The following is a 23,631-nucleotide window of genomic DNA, read 5'->3' on the forward strand; positions in this document are numbered from 1 at the left end:
AATCAAAATATTGAGAAAAACACCTTTAAAGTTGTTCAAATGAATTCTTAGCAATGCATGTTACTAATCAAAAACAACGTTTTGATATATTTACAGTAGTAAATTTACAAAATATCTTCATGGAATATGATCTTTACTTACTATACTAATGATTTTTGGCATAAAATAAAAATCTATCATTTTGACCCATACACTGTATTGTTGGCTATTGCTACAAATATACCCCAGCGACTTAAGACTGGTTTTGTGCTCCAGGGTCACATATGTATACATGTGTGTGTGTGTGTGTGTGTAGAATTAGCCATTTTTATAATCTTTCTAGTATAAATAATACTCTTACATTATTTTTTGTCCAAAATGCATATTTTTGAAAATTAATTCTTTAAATCTAATATTGTTGATATTAACATATCTTGACCACTTTTGAAGTTTCTTGATTTTTTTATTTTTTTTATAGCATCAAATCAAATCATTTTCAGAGCATGTATTTGCCTTATAGTAACTGTCCTTATGCATTTTGTATAGATTGTGATGTGATGACTATACTGACCTACAGAATCAATAAAATAAAACTTTATGAAAGTGCTGACAATAAGAAATCATTCTGCACTAAGTATTGGGGTCAATTTTTGACAGTCATCTCAATGTCAAATTGTGACCCCATTGATCTGAATTCACCTTTTCATCGTGGGCTTCATGATGCATTATATAGAAAAGGCAGAACTGTTTATCATCTGCAATGTCATATTTAACAAAGACCAGCAGGACTATTTAACTTTAAGGATTTTAAATAAAACTGAGGCGTGCATCAGAAGGAATTATTCAGTGATCCTCATTTAGAAACAAATCAGTCCAATTAGGTTTGCTCCAAAGTGACTTTCCCAGTCATCCATCCAGGGAATTCTGCTGTTATCAATTAGAATTGTCGCTTCTAATCTGTGACAGCCTCCCAGACACTGGTCATTTCCCATTAGAGTCATTTTCCCCAAGATCCCGCTGGCCGATAGACATCTCTGACACTCAATAGAGGGGACGTAGAGGAGACAATAATTAAAGAGGTGGCATTTACTCCCAGTCAGGCTCTCTCAGAGATCTGAATCTGCAATTACCTTCCAGAAAATAGCATTGTCAGGACAGGGCCGGTGTTAATAATGGCTCCCATCTCAGGCTGGGATACTGGCCGCAATCGTTTCTACTGAAGCTGCACTTTGATTGTTTATCGCTTCACCCCAGGTTATCGTGCCACGGTACTGGAGTAAACGCTTAAAAAGAGAAAGCAAAAAAGGTGAGGAGAGCCTGTTTATTTCAGGATGCATATCTCTCGTGTTATACACCATATTTCTCAGAGTAAATACTGCAATGCTAGTATAGTCGAAATGGAAGAATAATGAAAACTCCTTTCCCTGCTTTTCCGTTCTTCTGTCTTCCATTCAGCCGCTACATATCCTGTGTGAGAGAGCGACTCCAGGCATGCCCAAGTTCCCCGACACTTGATAAAATACAAAAGGACCATTTGCACAGAAGGCAATTAAAAGCTTTAGTGCTTCCTGCAGGCAGAGCGGTACTTTTGGAGCCCCAGTTGACACATGAGCCAGTACCTTATTGGAAAGGGCTGCCTTGTGCACTGAAATGGCTCCGGTAATTTTCACCAAAATAGGCTCCAGGTAGTAAATATGGGCCAAAAAGAAGGCATCTGCATTAATCAATATGAAATTAGCCCACATTTAATTTGCAGAGGGCAGTCGTGCACCTGCCCATAAATGTGATAAGCTGGATGTAGGAATGGCTTTCAGCCCAGGGCAAGACTTCACCTGCTAAAAACTTCTACGGAGCACTGGATGATAAATTATCAATCCTATTTATAAATTATATACAAGATGTATTTTGCGTTCCTTGCATTAGTTTTGTCTAAAATTCTAATGTATTTGTATGTATTTACTGTAGACACAGTAATTGATTTTGATTTGTAGATATACAAATATTTTTTGGAATTTGTAGTTTACTGCTATTGTGACATCCTTTCAATTAAATGCAATGCATAATTCATAGTATTACAAAGTATAAATCAGATGTGTGTCACAGAGAGGAACAAGGAATGTGGAGACGAAGGGTAATCATAAACAACAGTCTTTAATGATCCCAAACGCAGGGAAACACAGGGCAGGCTGAGACACAAGTAGCACATCAAGACGTATAACATCGGACAAAGGAACTTAACACTTTAAATACTGAACTAAACGAAGGGATAATTGACGAGACACAGGTGAATCAAATGAGACACATGGGAGAAACTGGGTCATGGGGAGCACATGGGGAGAAAAACACACACAGACAGTCCATAACCATTATTATTGACCATTATTCAATTATTCAACTAAGACTTAACCTAAAATGTGTAAATTTACATGCAATAATTTATATTTTTGCATTATTAGATGTAGTATTTTACACTAATGGCACCTTTAAAATAAATAAATAAAAAAAGCTAAATTGTTTAAAATGACAGTTTAATCCAGGGTCATGTTGCACCATATAGGATCTCCCCATATATTAGACCAAAGAGTTTGCGACTTCTGCTGCAAGTCCATTCTTGACAAGGTGGTATTGACAAAGCAAGAAGAGGCAACCCTGCAGCGAGAGATAAGATTGTCCCTGGATGCCTGTACAGTATACAAAAGCCACATAATGAAGATGTAGCATGCATTAATTGATTTGCATGTCTCTTAATCAATACACATGTTTGTCCCTTTCACGTGTGTGATCAGACTGGCTTATGCGATGTTCATCCAAGCTATGCTTGTACTTCACAACGAGACAATCAAGGCAGTTCTGTCCAGTCAGCAGGTCATTATCTCAAAATAAGCCTCAACCGGGTGATCGGGATCCCAACGTGAAGTGGAGGGGTCTTATATCATCTCGAAGGGGATTATTTTGTGACAGTGACAAGCTAACTGAACACTTATTATACTTATTGTTATACCACTTATTGTCAAGCTATGCATGTAATAAGTCAATAAATATGGAATATTGTTTTGTATTGAAGGAATATTATATTTTATATTTGATGGTCCAGAATGCAGCGGCCAGATTGTTAACTGCTGCAAAAAAACATGATCATATCACTCCAATTTTAGCGTCACGATTCAACATTTTTTTTTAAAGCACTTAATGGACAAACCCCATCATTTCATTTCTGATCTTATCTCATTTAATTCTTCTCCTAAGTCCCTCGGATCTGCTAATAAAGCTCCTTTATATGTCCCACGGTCACGACTTAAGTTTAAAGGTGACAGAGCTTTTACAGTAGCTGCTCCACGGTTATGGAATCAGCTGACATTAAGAGTGCTCCGTCTATTTTGGTTTTGAAGTCTTAAAACGCATCTTTATTCTATGGCCTTTCCTAATTTTTAATTTATGGATTAGTATTGTTATCTTGGATTTTAATTGTTATTTTATTTGATACTTTACTGTATTTTATGATTGTTTTGTACGGCACTTTGGTCAGTGTAAGCTGAATTTAAATGTGCTCTATAAATTAAATTTACTTACTTACTTACTGTATTGATTTAAATATTTAACAAACTTGTAATAAGAATCGTTTATAAAATCTGTTGTTTTATATATATATATATATATACTGTATATGTATATGAAGAGTTTGAATTAGTCATATATATGGTCATATAAATAGGAGAAATGTCCTTCTTTTTGGTAAATAATGCTATGCAATTTTGCCATTTTTTTGCATGTGTAAAAATATTAATAGAAAACCCAATTTACAGTGCTTTACACTACTATTTTTTCAAATCAAACAGGTTTTATCATAATGTAATTTAGGAACTGTTTCTTGCATTGTATTTGCTTAAAAGTGAATGTTTATCTTAAATATTGAAGGTCACACTTTTCTGAAAGATTCAGGGATTTATCTGACCACTAAACAGTCCAGTCCTAGACATGGGGAAATTTTGAAGCTGTGATAAGCACCGACTCAAACTTATGTTCAGGATTGGACTGTTGTTGTTTCAATTTGCCCTCTGAATAACTTTGTTTGACTTAAAATGCCATTGCTCGCCGTAACTTGCTATCAGGAAAGGGTGCAGCGGAGACAGTCTCTGACCTCTCTCTGCAGACTGTGTCCTCCAGATCTGTCTCCTGCGCTGCACACCGGCTCCTCGTTATTCAGCTCTGCAGTCGGCTCCTGCTCTTTATCACCCTCCAGGATCAGCAATCGCTCACTGACCACTCTCACATTAATGCATCCCGTCTGAAGAGCTGTCCACGGTCCTCCCAAAGCGCTGAAAACACAATAGGAAAAGTCCAATACAGTAGCTGTTGTGAAGAGAGAGGAATGTTTTATAAGGGACAGTCTCTCTGTGATAAGGCCAATGCTGAGCAAATTCACCGAAGAACATTCATTCATGTGAATCTGGAATTGAAGGGTAAATCTTGAAAGCGAGTGGTTGACAGCATTTATAAAATGGATAGTTGCGGTTCTGAATGCTGATTGGTCCATACGGCATTACAGCCATGCAGAAGACACAATATAGTAACAGCTACGACAGAAAACAGCTGTTTTTCATATCAGGTTCTACTTTAGATGGTTATATTTAAAACACATTGGAATCAGTGATGTTGTAAAATATATATATATATATTTTGTTGTTGTTAATTGGACATAACAATGACATTACGTGTGAGAGCAAGAGAAAAAAAATAACATTACATTCCCTTTTGTTATATTATTATATCTTTGTTTTGTCCTCAAAGCAAATTAAGGCAAGAAGTGGTTTTTACTCTTACCTTGCTAAGTATTGAGTAGCAGAAAATGAGCATTGTGGCATATACACTACATTTACATTTACATTTATGCATTTAGCAGACGCTTTTATCCAAAGCGACTTACATTGCATTCAAGTTACAGTTTTTACATTTTATCAGCTCTTGCTTTCCCTGGGAATCGAACCCATGATATTGGCGTTGCTAGCGCCATGCTCTACTATTTGAGCTACAGGAAAGCTTCTACACTACACTCGAAGCTACCCTGTTCGCCTCGCTCCAGGGTGGAAATACAGATTTAGACACAAATAAAATGCAGGCTCTGAGCTAACCTGTCAAAGTGTGAGATTAGAGGAGAGAGCTTGTCAGAGTGTAGTCAGCGTAGCAGAAAGCAGCTACATGAGTCAGGCCAGAAGAGAGGAATGTTATCTCTCGGCTCCTTCTTAAGTAATAAGATGTACACCTGCCATGGCTCTGATTTACCATCTTACTGCTCAAATTCATGCTCCCGAATGTGGAGAGACTTTCAATTTTCAGTATACTTAGAGATGGTGAACTAACCACCACCAGAGGAAATGTTCCCATCTTCGTGAAACAGAATTGACGGATGTTATCCCTTTATTTGATCAATAGATAATGGATGGTTTAATTAAACGTTAAGGTATCTATGTTGCTTGTAGTTAATTTTAACCTAGTTCTCACTACTTAACCTACATTGTTAACAATCTTGTTATTGTGACGTTGCACATCTGCCGAAAAATTGTTTTAGAAGCGCAGTACATCTCTGGTAATATCACTTGGGAAAAACACTAGTTTTTTTCTGCATTCAGTAAAATTAGTACCTAATTTCCATATGAAGCAGCTCTATTAATAATAGGGAGCAATATGTGCAATTTCTCTCATCATTCTATGGGAAATGAGCTATGAAGAATGATTGTAATTGTCAGTGGACATCTCATCGTGATAGAGCATCTGCTCTGGTTCTTCATGCTACATAATCAGCCCTGTTATAGCCCAAAAGAGCTAAAGGTTGACAGGGGGACAATACAGAAGAAAATTTTTTGTGAGACACCGGAGAACAACAGCATTTAAATGTAACTTTCTTAAATAAAAGTAATATAACTTTTCTCATAAATGTCTGTTTAAAATCTAAATGTTTTGAAAAATTGTCCTGTTTCTGGCAACCTTACAGAGTCTTTTGTGTCAGAACCGATTTTTTCTGAATGCACAATGCACAATCCATTATTGTTTTCACTGAATACCAATTCTTATTTAACACAGTGCAGGACAAGGGTCATTTTCAAAGGTGCATTGTGCAACTTATCCAATGAAGACAGCTCATCTTAAAGGAATAGTTCACCCAAAAATAAACATGTTCTGAAAATGTACTCATCCTCAGGTCATCCGGGATGTAAGTGAGTTTATTTCTTCATCAGAACAGAAATGTGTCATTACATCACTTAATCAGCAATGGATGCTCTGCAGTGAATGGGTGCCGTCAGAATAAGAGTCCAAACGGCTGATAAAAACATCACAATAATCCACACCACTCCAGTCCATCAGTTAATGTGAAGTGAAAAGCTGTGTGTTTGTAATAAACAAATTCATCATTATGGTATTTTAACTTTTTAAATGGTCACTTACTCAGTATTGTAAATATCATTCTTGAATCAAGATGCATTTACTTGAGAAGAAAACTGACTAAAGATAAGTCATGTTTTGTGAAAAATGTATCAACATTTTGTATCAAAGAATCTGATCAAAACAAAAGTTTGATACATTTTTCAGAAAACAAGATTCAAGTGATTTTCTAATTCTAAGAAAATCTCTCTTTTTATTTTTATTTTTATTTTCCATTGTAGAATTCGTAATAACTCTTCCTGCAATTAAAAAAGAAAAAGAAAAAAACAGAAAGCAATATTATAGATAAAGGACTTTAGCCGGAAGCAATGGTTTGAAGTTAGAAACACAAGACATTCACTGCAGAGGATTCATTGGTGAGCAAGTGATGTAATGCTAAATTTCTCTAAAACTTTTCTGAAGAAGAAACAAACTAATTTACATCTTAGGTGGCCTGAGGGTGAGTACTTTTTGAGCATATATTAGTTTTTGCGTGAACTACTCCTTTAAAGTCACTGGTTCAGGACTGGTTATGTGCACAGTCCTCTGTGTTCATCCATCCACATCTTTGGATTTTTGAAAAGGTGCATTTCGTTTAATTTCACACCTTGTGTTTGTTCACTGCTTAAAATCGTGTCAAAATGATGTGTAATGTTTATTCAGTGGCTTAAACACTTGATTTGGTGGAATCTGTAAATGTGTCTCATGCCGAGATGCCTGGGTTCAACTGAGGAGTCAGTGGATTAGGGGAGAAGGAAGACTCAGATGATCTGAACACTGGGCCAGTCTCTGCCATGCTTCTACACAGCCAACACAGTTGTTAAAGAGATTAAAGGGGCTGCATGCACGGACTCTGGGAATGATAGATTTAGCAGGATCAAGCTCATTATACATGCAGAGAGCTGTTAGTATGTGTGTGTGTGTGCAGCTCTGCTAGCTCGAGTGTGAAATGTTCTGTGTGGCTCTGAGAGGCTGCAAGGCTCCCACTGATCCAGCTGTGCACATCACTGCCTGTCCACACTCAAAAAGAAACATATTGCTGCTTTATTTGCATATAATGATGGATGCACGGAGACTACCATCTAAATTAGATGTGTGTGTATTGGATAAATACATCAGCAGTTTTATTTTTTTCATCTCACCCGTAGACAGCAGGTTATTTTTTTTTCCCCCAACCAAGACTGAACTGTTTGTGTCCTTCATCTTTAGTCTTTTAAAACTGAGTTTTGAAACTGCTCTTAAATGCATTTAAATTAAATTCAGCTGAGACTTTCAAAGGGACATTGCTGAAGTCAGGGACAATGAAATGTTCCATCCAATAAGCAGAATATCTCATTTTCCTATGAGGTTACCTGTCATGACATCTGCTCTGAGTCATAGATGCATATTTGTAATGAATCTGACTGTTTTATACTGATTTTAGAGCTGTCGGTATATAACACTTTTTATCCCGTAATTACATGATATGCAGATTAATTCATCAAATATATTGCATATATTTGCTTGTCAAAATGATGATGCTGTCAAAGCAGATGTGTAAAGCATTTAATAGACAAAAAAGTGACAGAATTGGTTAACTACGTTACTTTATCATATATAGTCAAATACTTTAAATGGTCAAACATGACATGAGATAAATAATTTTACTGTAAAATACTGTTAAATTCTTGGTTTTTGGAAGTAAAAACTGTGATTACCACTATAATTACCATATAATTTATGGTGTAAAACAGTAAAAGGACATTACAAAATCCCTGCATGACACATTACATATGATCATATTTTATTTAAATATGCCTTTTCTCTATTTTATCAGTAATGTACGTTAGGGTGTTTTGTCAGGGTGTTTTATGGACAAGCCACTTACAATGAACTCCAATTCATCAAGTGAATTTTTATTGTACCTCTATTATAACTGTATTATCAATATATTATGAGTAAATTAAAATTAACTAATCTATCTATCCATCCAGTTTTATTTCCTTATATTATTTAAGCCTAAACACAATTGAACATAATTCCATAACATTCAAGTGCACATGTATTCTTTACATTTAGGTACAGCAAGCTTAAATTGCTCTAGGTACAGGTCAGGGGGCATGAATAACAATGTTTAAAAATATATATATATATTTTTGTGGTAGCTTTTATGAATAACAGAAATAATTCCTCGTAGTGACTCACAGAGGGATACAAATATAACAGAAGGCAGAGAGAGAAAGCATTCATATTTCATCAATGTTCATTCAGTTGACTTAAAAGCTGATGGAAAGTCTGTATTTTGCTGCCGTCTGACATCTGTCTTTGGCCTGATTAGGTCAGTCCAGGGTCAGCTGGTCACAGTACTCCTATTTTCCATGGTCATAATTGCATGTCTTGCCATTCAGCCTGAGGGAGGCTTTTCGCTACATATCAAAAAATAATAATAGCAATGTCTTGATAGCACTGACGTCCAGTTTGGATGTGGCACAGATGTTAGTTGTACTTTTTTATTTAGAGTTGTCATTCTGTATATCTCTCAGTAAATGTTTTTCTCAGTTTGACCGCCCTGCCTGCCATACTGGTAAATTTATATAAATTGCTTAATTTTAATTTACTCATAAATATTGACTCTTTTTAAATATTAGCAGTAGATGAAGAAAAACATTATGCTTTTTTTTTTTTTTTTGCATTTTTAATAACATTCTTTTCATGAAAAGTCCTGAAAAAAAATGACCACAGTTTCCATAAAAATATTAAGCAGCACAGCTGTTTTCAACACTGATAATAAGAAATGTTTCTTGAGCACAAAATCAGCATATTGGAATGATTTCTGAATGATCATGTGACACTGAAGACTGGTGTAGCTGTGTGGAGAATAGGTAATAAACATATATTTTAAAATATATTCAAATAGAACATGTTTTTTTTTTCTTTCTTTCTTTTTAATTGTAATGATAGAGTCTTCTTTCAAAAACATTAAAAACCTTTCTGACCCCAAACTTTAACTTGTATGTATTTTACAGTAAAAACACTATACGGCAAGGATGTACACAATGTAATGTAAAAAATTTTTATAAAATAAAACTTAGAAACCCATCTTGGTTGACCACTAATCTGAAGATTAGTTGAAAGGTCCACTCAAAAACTTTGTTGACTGTAGATTAAGCTTTTTTTTTTTTTTTTGTTAACTAGCAGCTCCAGTATACAGATTACTTCCCTTGTCTTAGGCTGTAATTACTACAGCACAAGTTTAAAGCAACATCCAAGAATAAAACACACAATTAGACATTTCAATGCCTGTCAAACTGTATAATGATCATTTAACTGTATTCACATCCATTGTGACCTTGGCCCTTGTCAACAGAAGATCTTCATTTCAATATGCTAAGTGTTCAAAAGAGAATGGCTGAGCTGTGCAATTAAGACATTATTCTTCATTTCTATTGCTCTGATTTGCACTTGTTTTCAGTTTGCAGATTTACAGTATTTGTGGATACTGCCATGCAAAATGCATGAATGCAAGTTTTTTTTTTTTTTTTTTTCACTCTTCCATATCCTGAGAATCTTTTAAACTCATTGAGCTAAAAAAATGTAATGTTCACAGGCGATGTATTATGTGCATAGTGTGGAATCAATATTTCCAAGACTTTGCAGTCAGCTGGTGGTAATTTTATTAGGACTTTGTCCAGCCTGTGATGAAATGGAGAACAGACGTCTCTAACTTTCAGTTCGCTCTCAAAATGTAATGTCTTTACCATTCACAGTTAACAAAGAACTCAACCTCATGATCAAGGCATATTAACCATGAAACCCTAGCTTTGGAAACCATGAAACCCATGTGAAAATGGTGTATCATTTCAGCAGTGAGACACTTCCATGCTGATGTGAATGGGAATTAGTTATCACAGGCCTCCAGGGTATAATCACAGCATATTGTTTCAGAGTGGCTTACCCAAAGCTCCTTTTTGTTTGTCAGGAGAATGACATCAGAGCACTGCGGAGGACAGCGTGAGGGAAGAGTCATCTGCACTCAACTACTGCCAATCAAAGCAGAACTCGCCACACAAGCAGACATTATTTTGCTTTCAAAACAGATGATACATGTTCTGACGCACATTATCAGCGTTATATACATTGTGCTATACGCTTGAAAAAATAAACGTTCTTTATTGGCATTGATGGTTCCCTGAAGAACCTTTAACATCCGTGAAACCTTTCAGTTGGGTTCTATATAAACTCTCAAAAATAAAGGTTATAAAAAAGGGGGTTTTCAAAGCAATGCCACAGAAGAACCATTTCGGTTGGAACCAGGCAATCTGACCAATCATAAGCTGAATCTGCTGTTTTTGTCCAACAAACATTGACTTTTTGAGTATTGAGTATTGACTTTTACTTGAACATGGTGTATTCTGACGTCTTTTGAAACAAGATACCTTCTGATGTTCATTCGTGTTTTTTTTGTGCTATAACTAGTAAACAAGAGATGATCGTTTACGTGCCGCTTGAACTGAGACGCTACAGCGATCTGTCTCGACACATTAAAGAGCCGCAAACCGGCAGGTCTTTGCGAAGGATCAATTACATAATCAAGGTATCTTTTAACTAAAAGGCTGAATTATTTTCGGAGGGCAGTCGTATTTTTCACAAGTTATCACAGTTGACTTCTGTTTCATCTGTCCTATCTACATATTACTTCTCTGATGTCCGGTGTTCTCATTATTTCCTGTTTTACTGTTTGATGTTATCTTCACATATTGGATGTTTATTGTAAAGTGTCCTTGAGCTCTGTAAAGGCACTATTTAAATAAAACATTTTATTATTATTATTATCTTATTATTATTGTTCCAAATTATACTATTTATTAAATATAACACATTCTGCAGTTACACAAATTATTTTTGTTGCTGAAAATAGGCTAGTGTGACAACATGCTGTGCATAGACTGGACAAATGCGACCCTGGAGCACAAAAGCAGTCATAAGCAGCACAGCTATATTTATAGCAATAGCCAACAATACATTGTATGGGTCAAAATTATCCATTTTTCTTTTATGCCAAAAATCTTTAGGATATTAAGTAAAGATCATGTTCCATAAAGATATTTTGTAAATTTCCTACAGCAAATATATAAAAGCTTAATTTTTGATTAGTAATATGCATTGCTAAGAACCTCATTTGGACAACTTTAAAGGCGATTCTCTCAATATTTAGATTTGTTTGCTCCCTCAGATTTTCAAATAGTTGTATCTCAGCCAAATATTGTCCTAACATCCTAAATATTTATTCAGCTTTCAGATGATGTACAAATCTATATATATATATATTTTATTATATGACTGGTTTTGTGGTCCGGGGTCACACATGTTAAAACGTCGTTGAGGGGAAGTGTTACTTTTCTCAACGCTTGCTATTTGGAGCCAATCATAACTGACTATTGGTAAGCGCTGAGAGATATTTCTAAGTTTTATATATATACTGCAATTTTTTTTACAATTATTTTAACAAACCTGATGTACGCTCTCACCATATTTAGTTCTGTGGGGAAAGATGTATATTATCCCTGCACTCTGTTCACTCTTTGCACGCTTTGGGCCGAGGCGCGCCCCCGGTCGGCGGAATCACGCACAGCCCCGGGATCGAGCTGAGCGCGGCCACGAGACTTCTGTGCTTTCGCTTCCTTCATTGGCAGGATAAGCAGCACACTGCAAGCTACTGTGATGGGCTGCTTTTGAAAAGACACAAATACACTTCAGTCGTAAATAAACTTAGCAGATCCACAAGGACCGGCCGAACCTTGAAATTAACAGTATTGACAGAATGACGAGAAAAGGTTTGTGCTTTAACCGATCTACTTTTGTCAGTGTTGTGGATATAGTTTAGCTTGCTAACCACATAGCCAACTAGCCGACAAGAATCTGACTAGCTCAAACAAAAGACTTGATTCCTTTTGTCCCTAAAAGACTAGATTGTTTCATGGATATGCTGGGCTTTCAGTTAATGATACGTGGCCAATGAAAAATGAAACATTAGAAGCTGACCACACAATTATTTTCATAAGATTTTGTGTTTGCATTATGGCTAACCAGTTTCTTTTGCCATATTGACCAAGCCCAGAAAACAATCTGATTTAAACACATGCACATAACTGAACAGCTAAAACATATTATGTGTATAGTTAACATTTTAATTACAGTGGCCTGAGCTTTATTGGTTGTCAACTCAATTTAAGAGCATTCATTCCGGATTTGAACTTAAGTTATATGTTGTAAATATCGTAATGATGTTTATCATAATGACAGTCTAGAGTTCAATCAGTGTTATTCAGAAGTCATACAGCTGTGAAAGTTGGGTATATGTCATTATATATATGTATATTATTATTTTTTTTTTTTTCATTTACAAATGTGATTTCAGTTACTGTCTGTCCTGACAATGCTATGAAGTACTGATCTTAATTTAATTAGGGACTGATGCATGCTTATGAGAGGAATGAAATGGCAAAGTTTATCATTTAATAGATATGTATTTATATTCACAGGTTGGGATGAGGAGCCCTTCGATCATGCTGTAATGTCACAGTAAAACAGACTTGTTTCTTCAGTATTTACCTGATACATGTGTACAATGGCATCAAGAAATGAAATTCAAGATATTTACTAAAGTTTAGGTGAGTTGGAGGATGGTGCGCAGTTATCGTTTTAACTCAAATTTTGTTGTTGCTGTTTTTAATCGGTTGGTTAAGAGTGAAATATAGTCAGGTGGATTTGTCTGTTGGTTTACCAAAATACAACTAATGTGCCCTTGACTGTACCTTGTCAACAAGGGCAAGTTCAGACCTGCCTATCAGGCCTGTGCCAACAAGCCATTTAGTGACTACATTGGACTTAACTGATTCTGATGCTTTTTTGGCATCATCAAGCACTGCTATATTTAGCGTGATAGTTTCTCGTAAGCATTTTTATGGGTTTCAAACACATTTTTGTGACGACGTTCTGTCATACTGCAGACTGGATTGTGATATTGCACGCTTCCGGTGCCATAGGTTTCATAAAGCTTATATTCTTTCATTTCCTTCCTCCACTTTGACACCTAAAAGCGTTTTTGATAGATTCTGTGCCCTGAGTTGGGGTTAGCAATGATTCTCATTTGACCACAAAATGGCTTGCTGATGGCAGAGTCAAAGATTTGATATTTTCAGGTCAGGAGGAGAGGCAGAAATTGCTGCCGTTTATTTTTCTTAAAGATGCATTTGCTCTGTGTTTCCATAAAGGTTAAGTGGTGAAAGCTTAGGGACTGTCAGCGCTTCTTGTAGTGGGGAGTGAGCTGGCCATGTCAGGGGTCCCAACCCCTCCTCCTCCAGGGGAGATGTCCAGTGGGCCTGTGGCGGAGAGCTGGTGCTATACCCAGGTGAGATGGACTGATGGCTCAGGCAATCATGTACAAGCTTTGCTCAAGTATTTTACAAGCTATTTATATAGCAGATCTCGGCTGAAATCATTGCAAAATGTAAACTGCATTATCACACAGGTATATAAAGTTGCATACAGCTTCATCCACAAACATACAGTACACTCCCATGAAGCCATTATATATGGTATAGCAAATTTTTCTATTGCATTGCAAAATGTTATTGCCCAACTCTTTATATAAAGTAGGTAATATAAGTATGTTCAACTTTATGCATATTCACATAGGGTAATATGTACTATATAGCACAGTTTGCATAGTTGCAAAATGTAAAGTGTTATCGCTCCGCACTAATCTGCTAAATACTACATAGGAATGAAGAGTAATATTAAAATCATTGCTGTCAAACGATTAATCGCATCCAAAATAAAAGTTTTTGTTTACATAATATATGTGTGTGTGTGTGTGTGTACTGTGTATATTTATTAAGTATATATAAATACAAACACATGCATGCATATATTTAAGAAAATGTTATGTTTATATATTAAATATATTTATATATAATATAAAATCTAAGAATATGAATATATAAAATATATATTGTATGTGTGTGTATTTGTATATGCGCACACATAATGTAAACAAAAACTTTTATTTCGGATCCGATTCATCGTTTGACAGCATTAATTCAAATATTAAAATCATTATGATTTTCTGTAAAGCTGCTTTAAAATAATTGTGAAAAGCGCTGTGCTAATAAATTTGACCATTCTTTCAGTCTTATAAAATGACAAGTATAGCTTGAGCGAATGCATATGTTTTGATCTCGTGCTTGTTACGGCGCTGTGCACAGTTTGATCTAATGGAGGGTAATCAGTGCATTAAAGTAGATAGGTTGACACTTTATTGTGCAAGTGATAATGAAACTCAAGCAGTCATCATAATGTGGTCATGCTGGTTTATCTGATATGGTAAAATGAGACAAATTTCCGACCTGTAAGACTTAACCTCAGGCAAATGCAATGCAAAGTTGAACAGGAGCTATTTAGTTGCTTACAAATGAATCGGATGTTAGTAAAAAGTCACATTTTGAAGTTGAAAGCTGCCTTTTCATTTGTTCTCGTAGCATTTGGCGTGTTGTTGTCCAGGAATGACTGCTCGTCGGTATGTTTGTTGACGGTTATCAGTTTTCACTGATGGTAATCTTTGATGATCTTGTAGGTCAAGGTAGTGAAATTTTCCTACATGTGGACCATAAACAACTTCAGCTTCTGTCGAGAAGAGATGGGTGAAGTATTGAAGAGCTCTACCTTCTCCTCAGGGCCTAATGATAAGATGAAATGGTGAGGAGCCTGTGCATGTGTTTGTGTGTGTTATAATGCTGTCATGCCCATAAAACATCTTTATCTCTCGGCATCTTTGTCTGTCTTCAGGTGCCTACGGGTCAATCCGAAGGGGCTCGATGATGAAAGTAAAGATTATCTATCACTATATTTGCTACTAGTTAGTTGTCCAAAAAGTGAAGTCAGAGCCAAGTTCAAGTTTTCTTTGCTGAACGCTAAACGGGAGGAGACAAAAGCTATGGGTGAGAACTTTGCCTTTGCCTTTAATTAGAAAAACAAATGATTGGAGTCATGTTGTTTTTAATCCTGCATAGATTTTTAATGTCAAGTGTCTTGAACTTAAGTCATTATTGGCTGATTGCTTTTGGTTTATAATAGTGCTGTCAAACGATTAATCGCATCCAAAATAAAAGTTTTTGTTTACATAATATATGTATATATGCATAAATACACACACATGCATGTATATATTTCAGAGAAATGTTATTTTTATATATTAAATGTATTTATTTATAATATAAATTATATGAATGTAAATGCATGTAACTATTGTCCAAATATATACTGTATGTGTATTTATATATACATAATAAATATACACAGAACACACATTATGCAAATAAAAACTTTTATTTTGGATGCGCTCAATCACGATTAATCGTTTGACAGCACTAGTTTATGACTTACTTACCGCTTACTTCTCTACCCAATGCAGAAAGCCAAAGAGCCTATCGGTTCGTCCAAGGCAAAGACTGGGGCTTCAAAAAATTTATTAGGAGAGATTTTCTGCTTGATGAAGCAAATGGGCTGCTACCAGATGATAAACTCACGTTGTTTTGTGAGGCAAGTATGCGTTCACTTCATGATCTGTCCGGTACCTCAAACTCAAACCTTTCATGCATGAATGTATTGGTTTGGATCAACCCCCACCTGATTAATCATTTTAAAATGCATTTTTATGTGTTATGCAATAATAGATTGTTTTCTGTGAGGTCAAAAATGCATGCAACTGTCCACCGTGTCATAACAGTGTGAATGTTTTAATGCAAATTCAAATATTACATTTCCAAGAACTTTACACTTAAATTTAAATACTACTTATTTTTTAATCATCTCAGGCATTCTTATTTGTCTTTGACTCATTTGCAGAACAAATCTTTTGGCATTTGCTTGGTTCAGAGTTACTTCTCTCTTTTAGTTACACTGACATGGTCATTGGGGTGATTTTTCTCATAGGACATGGAAATGTGGAACATGCAAAATGTGTTTTTCTCTTCTGAAGTAGATTGAATTTCCTGCACGTAGCACACTCTGATCCGTTTGTATGAATATGCTAGTAGCCGTTTGACAGCTCGCCCTTCTCTTCAGAACGTAGCAGGATAGAGACGTCACCTAGAGCGGCAAATGAAATGGGTTGTCAAATGAATTTACTGTAACACAATTATGAGTCTTGCTTGAAAAATAGCCGACATGCCTGTTGAGATCCGCTGCAGGGTTTAATATTTGCAGGGAAATTGGCAATATCACAAGGCAAAGTTGAAACTAAATGCAAATTGCAGATATGTTTTCCCTCATTAATTGGACAGTTTTTGTAGATGATTATTATCAGAAAAACTATTAAACAACTGCAGGATGCTTTCATCGGCTGAGTTTCTGAAAGCTTCATTTTGCATGAAAGTTTTTCATCTTTCACCTCCATTTTGCACAACACTCTTGAATATTTTAGTAGCGGGCCAGATTGCTAGTACTTTAAATGAGTTTGTCAACATTGTATACAGGAAATGTATAAATGGAGCACTTAGACAATTAGTACTTCCTTAATAAGACTTGCATTTTCACTGGCCAGTCTCCATTGCTGTTGCAGTCACATAATTAAAGCAATAGTTTGCTCAAAATAATTATTTAAAGCAGTCTAGCATTTGAGCTCATGTTTTGGCATGGATGACATCATTGCTTTCATTTGGATGCAGTAAAATTTGCAATAACACTTTTACACAGTTCAGAGAAGTAAATGAATCCTGCAAATAGGACTATATCATAATAGGTAAAAAGAGGCATCACTCTATAGATGGATGGACTATAGACATTTTATTATCATTATTATTAAATGGAAAAGAAACCTTGTCATACAAAAAAAAAAAAAAGAATAATAAAAATAATTTTAATTGAATGAAAATGTACTGTATTCAGTTCAAATTTAAAATACTAATATTTACATCTTAATATATTCATTTTCAAACAGTAAACCATCAAGGTTTTTATTTTTTATTTTTTCCGATGCGTTGCTACTGTTGCGCTACCGTTTCAGACTGAAGCTTGGCATCATGTGTTGATTTGCAGACATGCAGCCCATGATCTCTGAACGTCTCAATTCACAGTAAATAAACCAGGCTGTTCTCAGAAGCTAAAAACACCGTATCATAAACTACACGTGTGTAGTAAAGCATACTGTATATTTATTTAATGAATCAAACTAAGCCATATTGCAATATTGATTTGCAGCCATAACCGCAAGGTAGCATGCATAATATATGCATTAAAAAAAAAAAAGCTATAAGTAGTAACAGTCACTTTTCAGTGAATCACATTGCATAACCAGACCAAGTGGTTTAATAGGACTTGTAATGTGTGTTAATTAGGTAAGTGTTGTCCAGGACTCTGTGAACATCTCCGGACAGTCCAACATGAACATGTTGAAGGTTCCGGAGTGCCAGCTGTCCGATGACCTGGGTAACTTGTGGGAATGCTCACGCTTCACGGACTGCACACTATATGTGGGAGGGCAGGAGTTCAAAGCCCACAAATCCATCCTGGCAGGTGAGTCTAATCCAGACCCCCAGCCCTGCTGACGACATCAGCTCCATGTCCTCCTCTCATCCCAGCGACGCTAGCTCAGCACCCACCCTTCTGAGGGCTTGTGTTTGTGTGTGGGGAGATGGTTTGTGTGACCTTGGCGGTAGTGTTTTTTTTTTCTGAGGTCGTAATTCTTCAATATGACAGATCTAGATTCATCACTGAAAATCCACAGTGTGATCCACCGCTAATGTCCTCAAAGGACGACTGGGTTCATGAATGTGACTTTTTGTTTCTTTTTTTGCCTTCGTAGATTATTTCTGACCTGTGAGTCAGTCTAATGAAAACTGGACACTTGTGTTTTTTATTTTTGACTGTGGCTACGTATTGAGAGACGCTCATATAATGTGACTGACAGATTTATTGCTTTCTTGACAGCGAGATCACCGGTCTTTAATGCCATGTTTGAACATGAAATGGAGGAAAGTAAAAAGGTATCCATTTTTGTATTGCAATATTGGTTTAATGCATTTGCCGTTATGCAGCATACAAGTTTGTAAGCTGCTTTGTTTTCTTGCAGAACCGAGTTGACATCAGTGATGTTGAACCGGAAGTTTTCAAAGAAATGATGGGCTTCATATACACAGGAAAAGCACCAAATTTAGAGAAAATGGCTGATAGTTTATTAGCCGCAGCGGATAAAGTAAGTCTGAAGTTTTATTAAATCATGAAATAATGTTAAATGCATTGACTTTAAATTTTAAGCATCTCTTGATGTGTTTTTTTTTTCATAAGAGAAATGTCGGGGATACACTACCATTCAAAGGTTTGAGGAATAATGTAAAAGTATTACTTGTATTCAGCAAGGATGAATTAAATTGTTCAGAAGTGACACAATGCATTTGCTTCAAATCAATTCCAAACTTTCTATTCATCAAAGAATCCAAAAAAAAAAAAAAATCCTGGTTTTCACAGAAATGGCACAGCTGTTTTCATCACTGATAATCACCAAATCAGCACTTTAGAATGATTTCTGAAGTATCATGTGACACTGGACTAATGATGCTGGAAATTCAGCTTTGATCACAAATAAATTACTGTTTAAAATATATCGGAATAGAAAACTGTTATTTTAAATTGTAATATTTGACAAAGTTGCTAATTTGATTGGATTTTTAATCAAATACATGCAGGCTTGGTGAGCATAAGATAATTCTTTAAAATACATTTGAACAAATCTTGCTGAACCCAAACATTTGAAGGTAGTGTATATGCACTTTTTTTGGAAGCCAAAGTGGTAATTATGCGATTTACATTTTTTGTCATAATTTTCTCCCTCTTATGTTGTTTTAAACCTGTGCTGATTTTTTTTTTCTTCTTTGGAACGACATTTTGTCCTGGCCACTGAATCCAAGTGATTCACTAAAGAATAATTTAGATGGCACTACTGCTTTCATGAACGCACCAGGTTGAGCTAGAAGTGCATTGAATAAAGACTTTAATTTTGCTCTGTTTGGCTCAGAATATAGTTCACGTGGACTATTTCAGTAATGCTTTTATGGTGCGTTTTCCTTTTTGAAGATTAAAAGCTTCAGAAAATTGACCAGTAAATGATTACTAATGTATTATTTTGTGTTGCATGGAGGAAAGAAAGTCATACAGGTTTTGGAACAAAATAAAGGTGAACAAATGCTGATAGAATTGTCATTTTTTTGGGGGGGGTCAGCTAACGCTTTAAATGGCATCACAAAGCTTTGAGTGTAGTTCTGTGTAAGTCATGTGTGTCGTTCTCTCAGTACGCTCTGGAGCGCTTAAAGGTCATGTGTGAGGAAGCCCTTTGCAACAGCCTCTCGGTGGAGAACGTGGCAGACACCCTCATCCTGGCCGACTTGCACAGCGCAGAGCAGCTCAAAGCGCAGGCCATAGATTTTATCAACAGGCAAGCTCCGCCAAAGAAACTCTGCTTGATAAATTCCTGCTGCCATGGCTGTTTACCAGCCTGAGAATGAGAGTGTTTTTCTTCTATCTTATCCATAGGTGCAGTGTCCTCCGACAGCTGGGCTGTAAAGATGGGAAAAACTGGAATAGCAAGTATGTAATTAGCTGATATGTGTGACACAAGATTAATACTGAGCTCTTATCTACTCTCTTAGATGCATTAGAATTCATTGTTTTAGGTTCTGGGCAGCCCAAGCTGCTTGGCTGGTACCCACAGCACCGCGTATCTCCTGATACCGGTTATTAATAGACTCTTGACTGTCTGAAGCGTCAAGGAAGAGAACATTTCTGCCTTATAAACATATCACAGAGTCGCTATAATAGATCCCTGGCGCACTTCTGATCGTGCTCTTCAGAACGGCAGTAGCTCCTGCATTAGTGCATGCTCATTTGGAGGAAAATGGTCTTTTGTATAAATAGACGGGAGATTCAAGCAACCATATGCACCATTGAATCGAGCCTATCTTACCTTTTTTATTTTTTACTCCGTTAGACTGGATTAATCCACATTGCTGTTATCGATTTTTAATGTGTCTTGTGTTAATACTAAAACGTCTTCACCCTCTCCTGACAGTCACGCCACGGACATAATGGAGACCGCGGGCTGGAAGTCAATGATCCAGTCTCATCCTCACTTAGTGGCGGAGGCTTTCCGCGCGCTCGCGTCAGCGCAGTGCCCCCACTTCGGTCTGCCCAGGAAGCGCCTAAAACAGTCGTGACGACGTTCCCGCTGCTCTCTTGGGCCTGTCCTGGGGCAAAAGCCAGAAAAGTGCGGCGTTTAGACTCTATCCCATCGTCATCCGACCCGACAGCACGTGACTGGGGCAGGCTGGCTTCTAAACGGCAGCGAAAGCTGTTCACACCCTTCCTGAGCGATGGGTTCGGCATCTGAGCTTTATTTTGCGAATCTTTCTGTCACTTCAAACAGCCTTAAACTATCTGCCATGACTCTTGTGTGGAGTATTTGAATTCTCTCAGTTCTACTCTGTGCCTGCCTTGTCCCACGAGACCAGGCCTCTTCCCTGTTGCACTAGTTCCCAAAGTCTCGCTGTTTTATACGGCGCTTCCTAGGAATGCGTCAGGAGTTCGATCCACGGGGAAATAGTATATATTGCTAATGTTTAGTTGTGCGACTAGACATGAAATAAATGTTAACACAATGAGTGCAAGGTCATTTCTTTACACTTTTTGAAAAGATAGCTATGCCCCATATTGATGGCACGATTTCTATGTAAAGAACCACGGGGGGAGGAGAGAATACTAGTACTATTCCATATTGTGGGGGAAAAATTTCAGATATTTGTATTGATGTGTGTGACAAGGAATTATTGTTTGTGTCCTGCCCCTTGACCTGTGAAAATATTCAAAGTGTCATCTATTCACAATTTTACAAACTACTCCATTTTTGGACACGATAGTGTTGCTTCCCTTGAATTGGTCTGCCATATACAGACAAGTCGTTTGAAGTAGTCTGGCCCATAATGCATTTGTGTAACCTGATTGAACTAGACAATCCATCTTCAAACACATTGTCCATCTGTGATCAGGAAATGTTTGGATGCTGAGCATCAGAGTGTGGCATTACTGTGTATGTCATATGGATGGATTGATGAATGTGTGATCGGGAGATACAGATAGATCGATCATTTTTTTTTTTTTTTTTTTTTTTTTGTCTTGAGCTGTGGTGTTACAGTCGAACAGACTGATTTGGAAGAGGACTCTACATTGTGTCTTGCTATACCGACTTGTTCTGTTAAAGGACATGTTTTGTGAAGATTCTGGAATATGTTCCGTCTTTTAAAAAATATTGTCTGCGAGAATGCCTGCATTAACTCATTAAAAAAGTTTTTCAGCATTCAGTGGTGTTTTATGTATGGTTTATATAATATACTTCCATTCAAAAGTTTGGGGTCGAAAATGTGTTTATTTTTTTTAAGGAGTCTGTTTTGCTCACAAAGACTGAGTTTTTATTTGCACAAAAAACTGTAAAAGCAGTAAAATCATTTCGATTAAAAAAAAATATTTGAATATATTTTGAAATGTAATTATTGCCTGCGATGACGAAGCTTAAATTTCAGCATCCAGTCTTCAGTGTCACACGATCCTTCAGAAATCAGTAATCAAGAAACATTTCATATTATTAATGTTAAATGCAGTTGCTTTTTCAGGATTGTTTAAAAAGAAAGATCAAAAATACAGAATTTGAAATAGAAATCTTTTGTAGCATTGTCTTTACTATCATTTTTGATCAGTAATGCAACCTTGCTAATTAAAATTATTAATTTCTTTTTTTAAATCTTACTGAAATTTTGAATGGTGTGTATATATATGTGTGTTTCTGCAACTACGGGCACTTTTAAGTCCCAGCAGTGAAATTTTAGATTTATGTTCAAATTTGTCATATGATGCTTTATAAACACATTCTGTGTCATTACACACCTTGACAAAACATATAATTAATATTTAATGTGATTTAATATAAAATTATGAAGCACTTTTTTGTTCATGTCCCACAACTCTGGTCTGGTCACAATGTTGAGATGCGTAAAATAAGCTAATTGAATTTACAGCATCTTTCTTTCTTTCTTTCTTTCTAACTAAATGTGCCTGTCCCACACTTTTGAGTCCTTACCGAAACAAGGAAAAAATGCTTTTATTATGACATTTTATCAAAGACAAACAAGTGTAGTTTCTATGGAAACAGAAATTAGCACATCAGGGAATGGGCCACCTCACTACCTCACTCACAAGATCCCAAAAATATAAGGTAAATATCATCTTTTCTGTGTCAGTATTGATTGTGTGTCCTTATTGTACAACTTAGTAATTCTGTACTTTGAACTACATTTTAAAAATAAATGTGTATTACTGTTTAATTCATCTATATTAAGATGCTAAGAGTCAAAACTAATGTAGTAGTCCTTGCAAGCTGCAACATTACCAAAAATGTAATTTCTGCAACATGTTTTTACCGCAGCAAATTTAGGTGTTGCGTTAAAGACGAGTACAAGGTTTACTGTATATTAAATTACAAATATTCAGTCTATATGTCTTCTGTTTCTTTTATACTGTTGTTCTCTACAGTCGCCTGTTTTTGATTTCATGGCACTTTAACATTGTGTCTTTACCGACGCAAGATGTCATTACCGCAGCTCTGCTTTATTCATTTATTTTTCATATTTTTATTTGCAAAAAAATATATTTTAACACTTAAGTTGAGATGATTTACACACTGAAATTGCAACATCTGTCATAAAAAGCTAAATGTTATCTCTAGTGTGTATGGAAACAACTGACATCTGAGGTACTGTCTAAATTTTACATGGAAACTGCACAGAAGCTATTGAAATATTACATTTTTATAAAAATTAAAAAAGAAAATGTATATAATGAACATTATTGTAAAGTTGCAATAAGGACGTTTTGTAAGAAGAACTGAAAAACATAAAAAATAAACATGTTCCAGATTAAAATCTTAATGACTCCATGCAATTTTGTCGACTTTTTTATATGTGTTACAGACTCTGATGGTTAAAATTAAAATTCACAGGGGTTGATTTTTTTTTACATTTTGGAGCTGGAGTGCTGTCAAACAATTAATCGTGATTAATCACATCCAAAATAAAAGTTTTTGTTTATATATGCGTGTGTGCTGTGTGTATTTATAATGTGTATATATAAATACACACACAGGATATAAATTTAATT

The 23,631-nt window shown here is 35.9% G+C and overlaps 1 protein-coding gene across 1 annotated transcript; it reads left to right on the plus strand.

Annotated features, from left to right (window-relative positions):
* The first annotated feature begins 12,042 nt into the window (after positions 1 to 12,042).
* Positions 12,043 to 21,782, plus strand: spopla (speckle type BTB/POZ protein like a). Its single transcript, XM_058787980.1, has 12 exons — positions 12,043 to 12,209; positions 12,918 to 13,046; positions 13,650 to 13,786; positions 15,011 to 15,132; positions 15,223 to 15,374; positions 15,848 to 15,975; positions 17,772 to 17,949; positions 18,364 to 18,419; positions 18,506 to 18,628; positions 19,722 to 19,864; positions 19,963 to 20,016; positions 20,498 to 21,782. The coding sequence occupies exons 3-12, from the start codon at positions 13,709 to 13,711 to the stop codon at positions 20,640 to 20,642; spliced, it is 1,179 nt and encodes a 392-aa protein (XP_058643963.1). The 5' UTR covers positions 12,043 to 12,209; positions 12,918 to 13,046; positions 13,650 to 13,708; the 3' UTR covers positions 20,643 to 21,782.
* Positions 21,783 to 23,631: the final 1,849 nt, after the last annotated feature.

The sequence above is a fragment of the Onychostoma macrolepis genome, chromosome 09 (assembly GCF_012432095.1).
Source record: "Onychostoma macrolepis isolate SWU-2019 chromosome 09, ASM1243209v1, whole genome shotgun sequence".
NCBI lineage: Eukaryota > Metazoa > Chordata > Actinopteri > Cypriniformes > Cyprinidae > Onychostoma > Onychostoma macrolepis.

Coding starts and splice junctions, on each gene's coding strand:
- spopla (XM_058787980.1), top strand. CDS start 13,709: ATGTCAGGGGTCCCAACCCCTCCTCCTCCAGGGGAGATGTCCAGTGGG. Junction 13,787..15,010: donor AGAGCTGGTGCTATACCCAG/GTGAGATGGACT, acceptor ATGATCTTGTAG/GTCAAGGTAGTGAAATTTTC. Junction 18,420..18,505: donor AAATGGAGGAAAGTAAAAAG/GTATCCATTTTT, acceptor GTTTTCTTGCAG/AACCGAGTTGACATCAGTGA.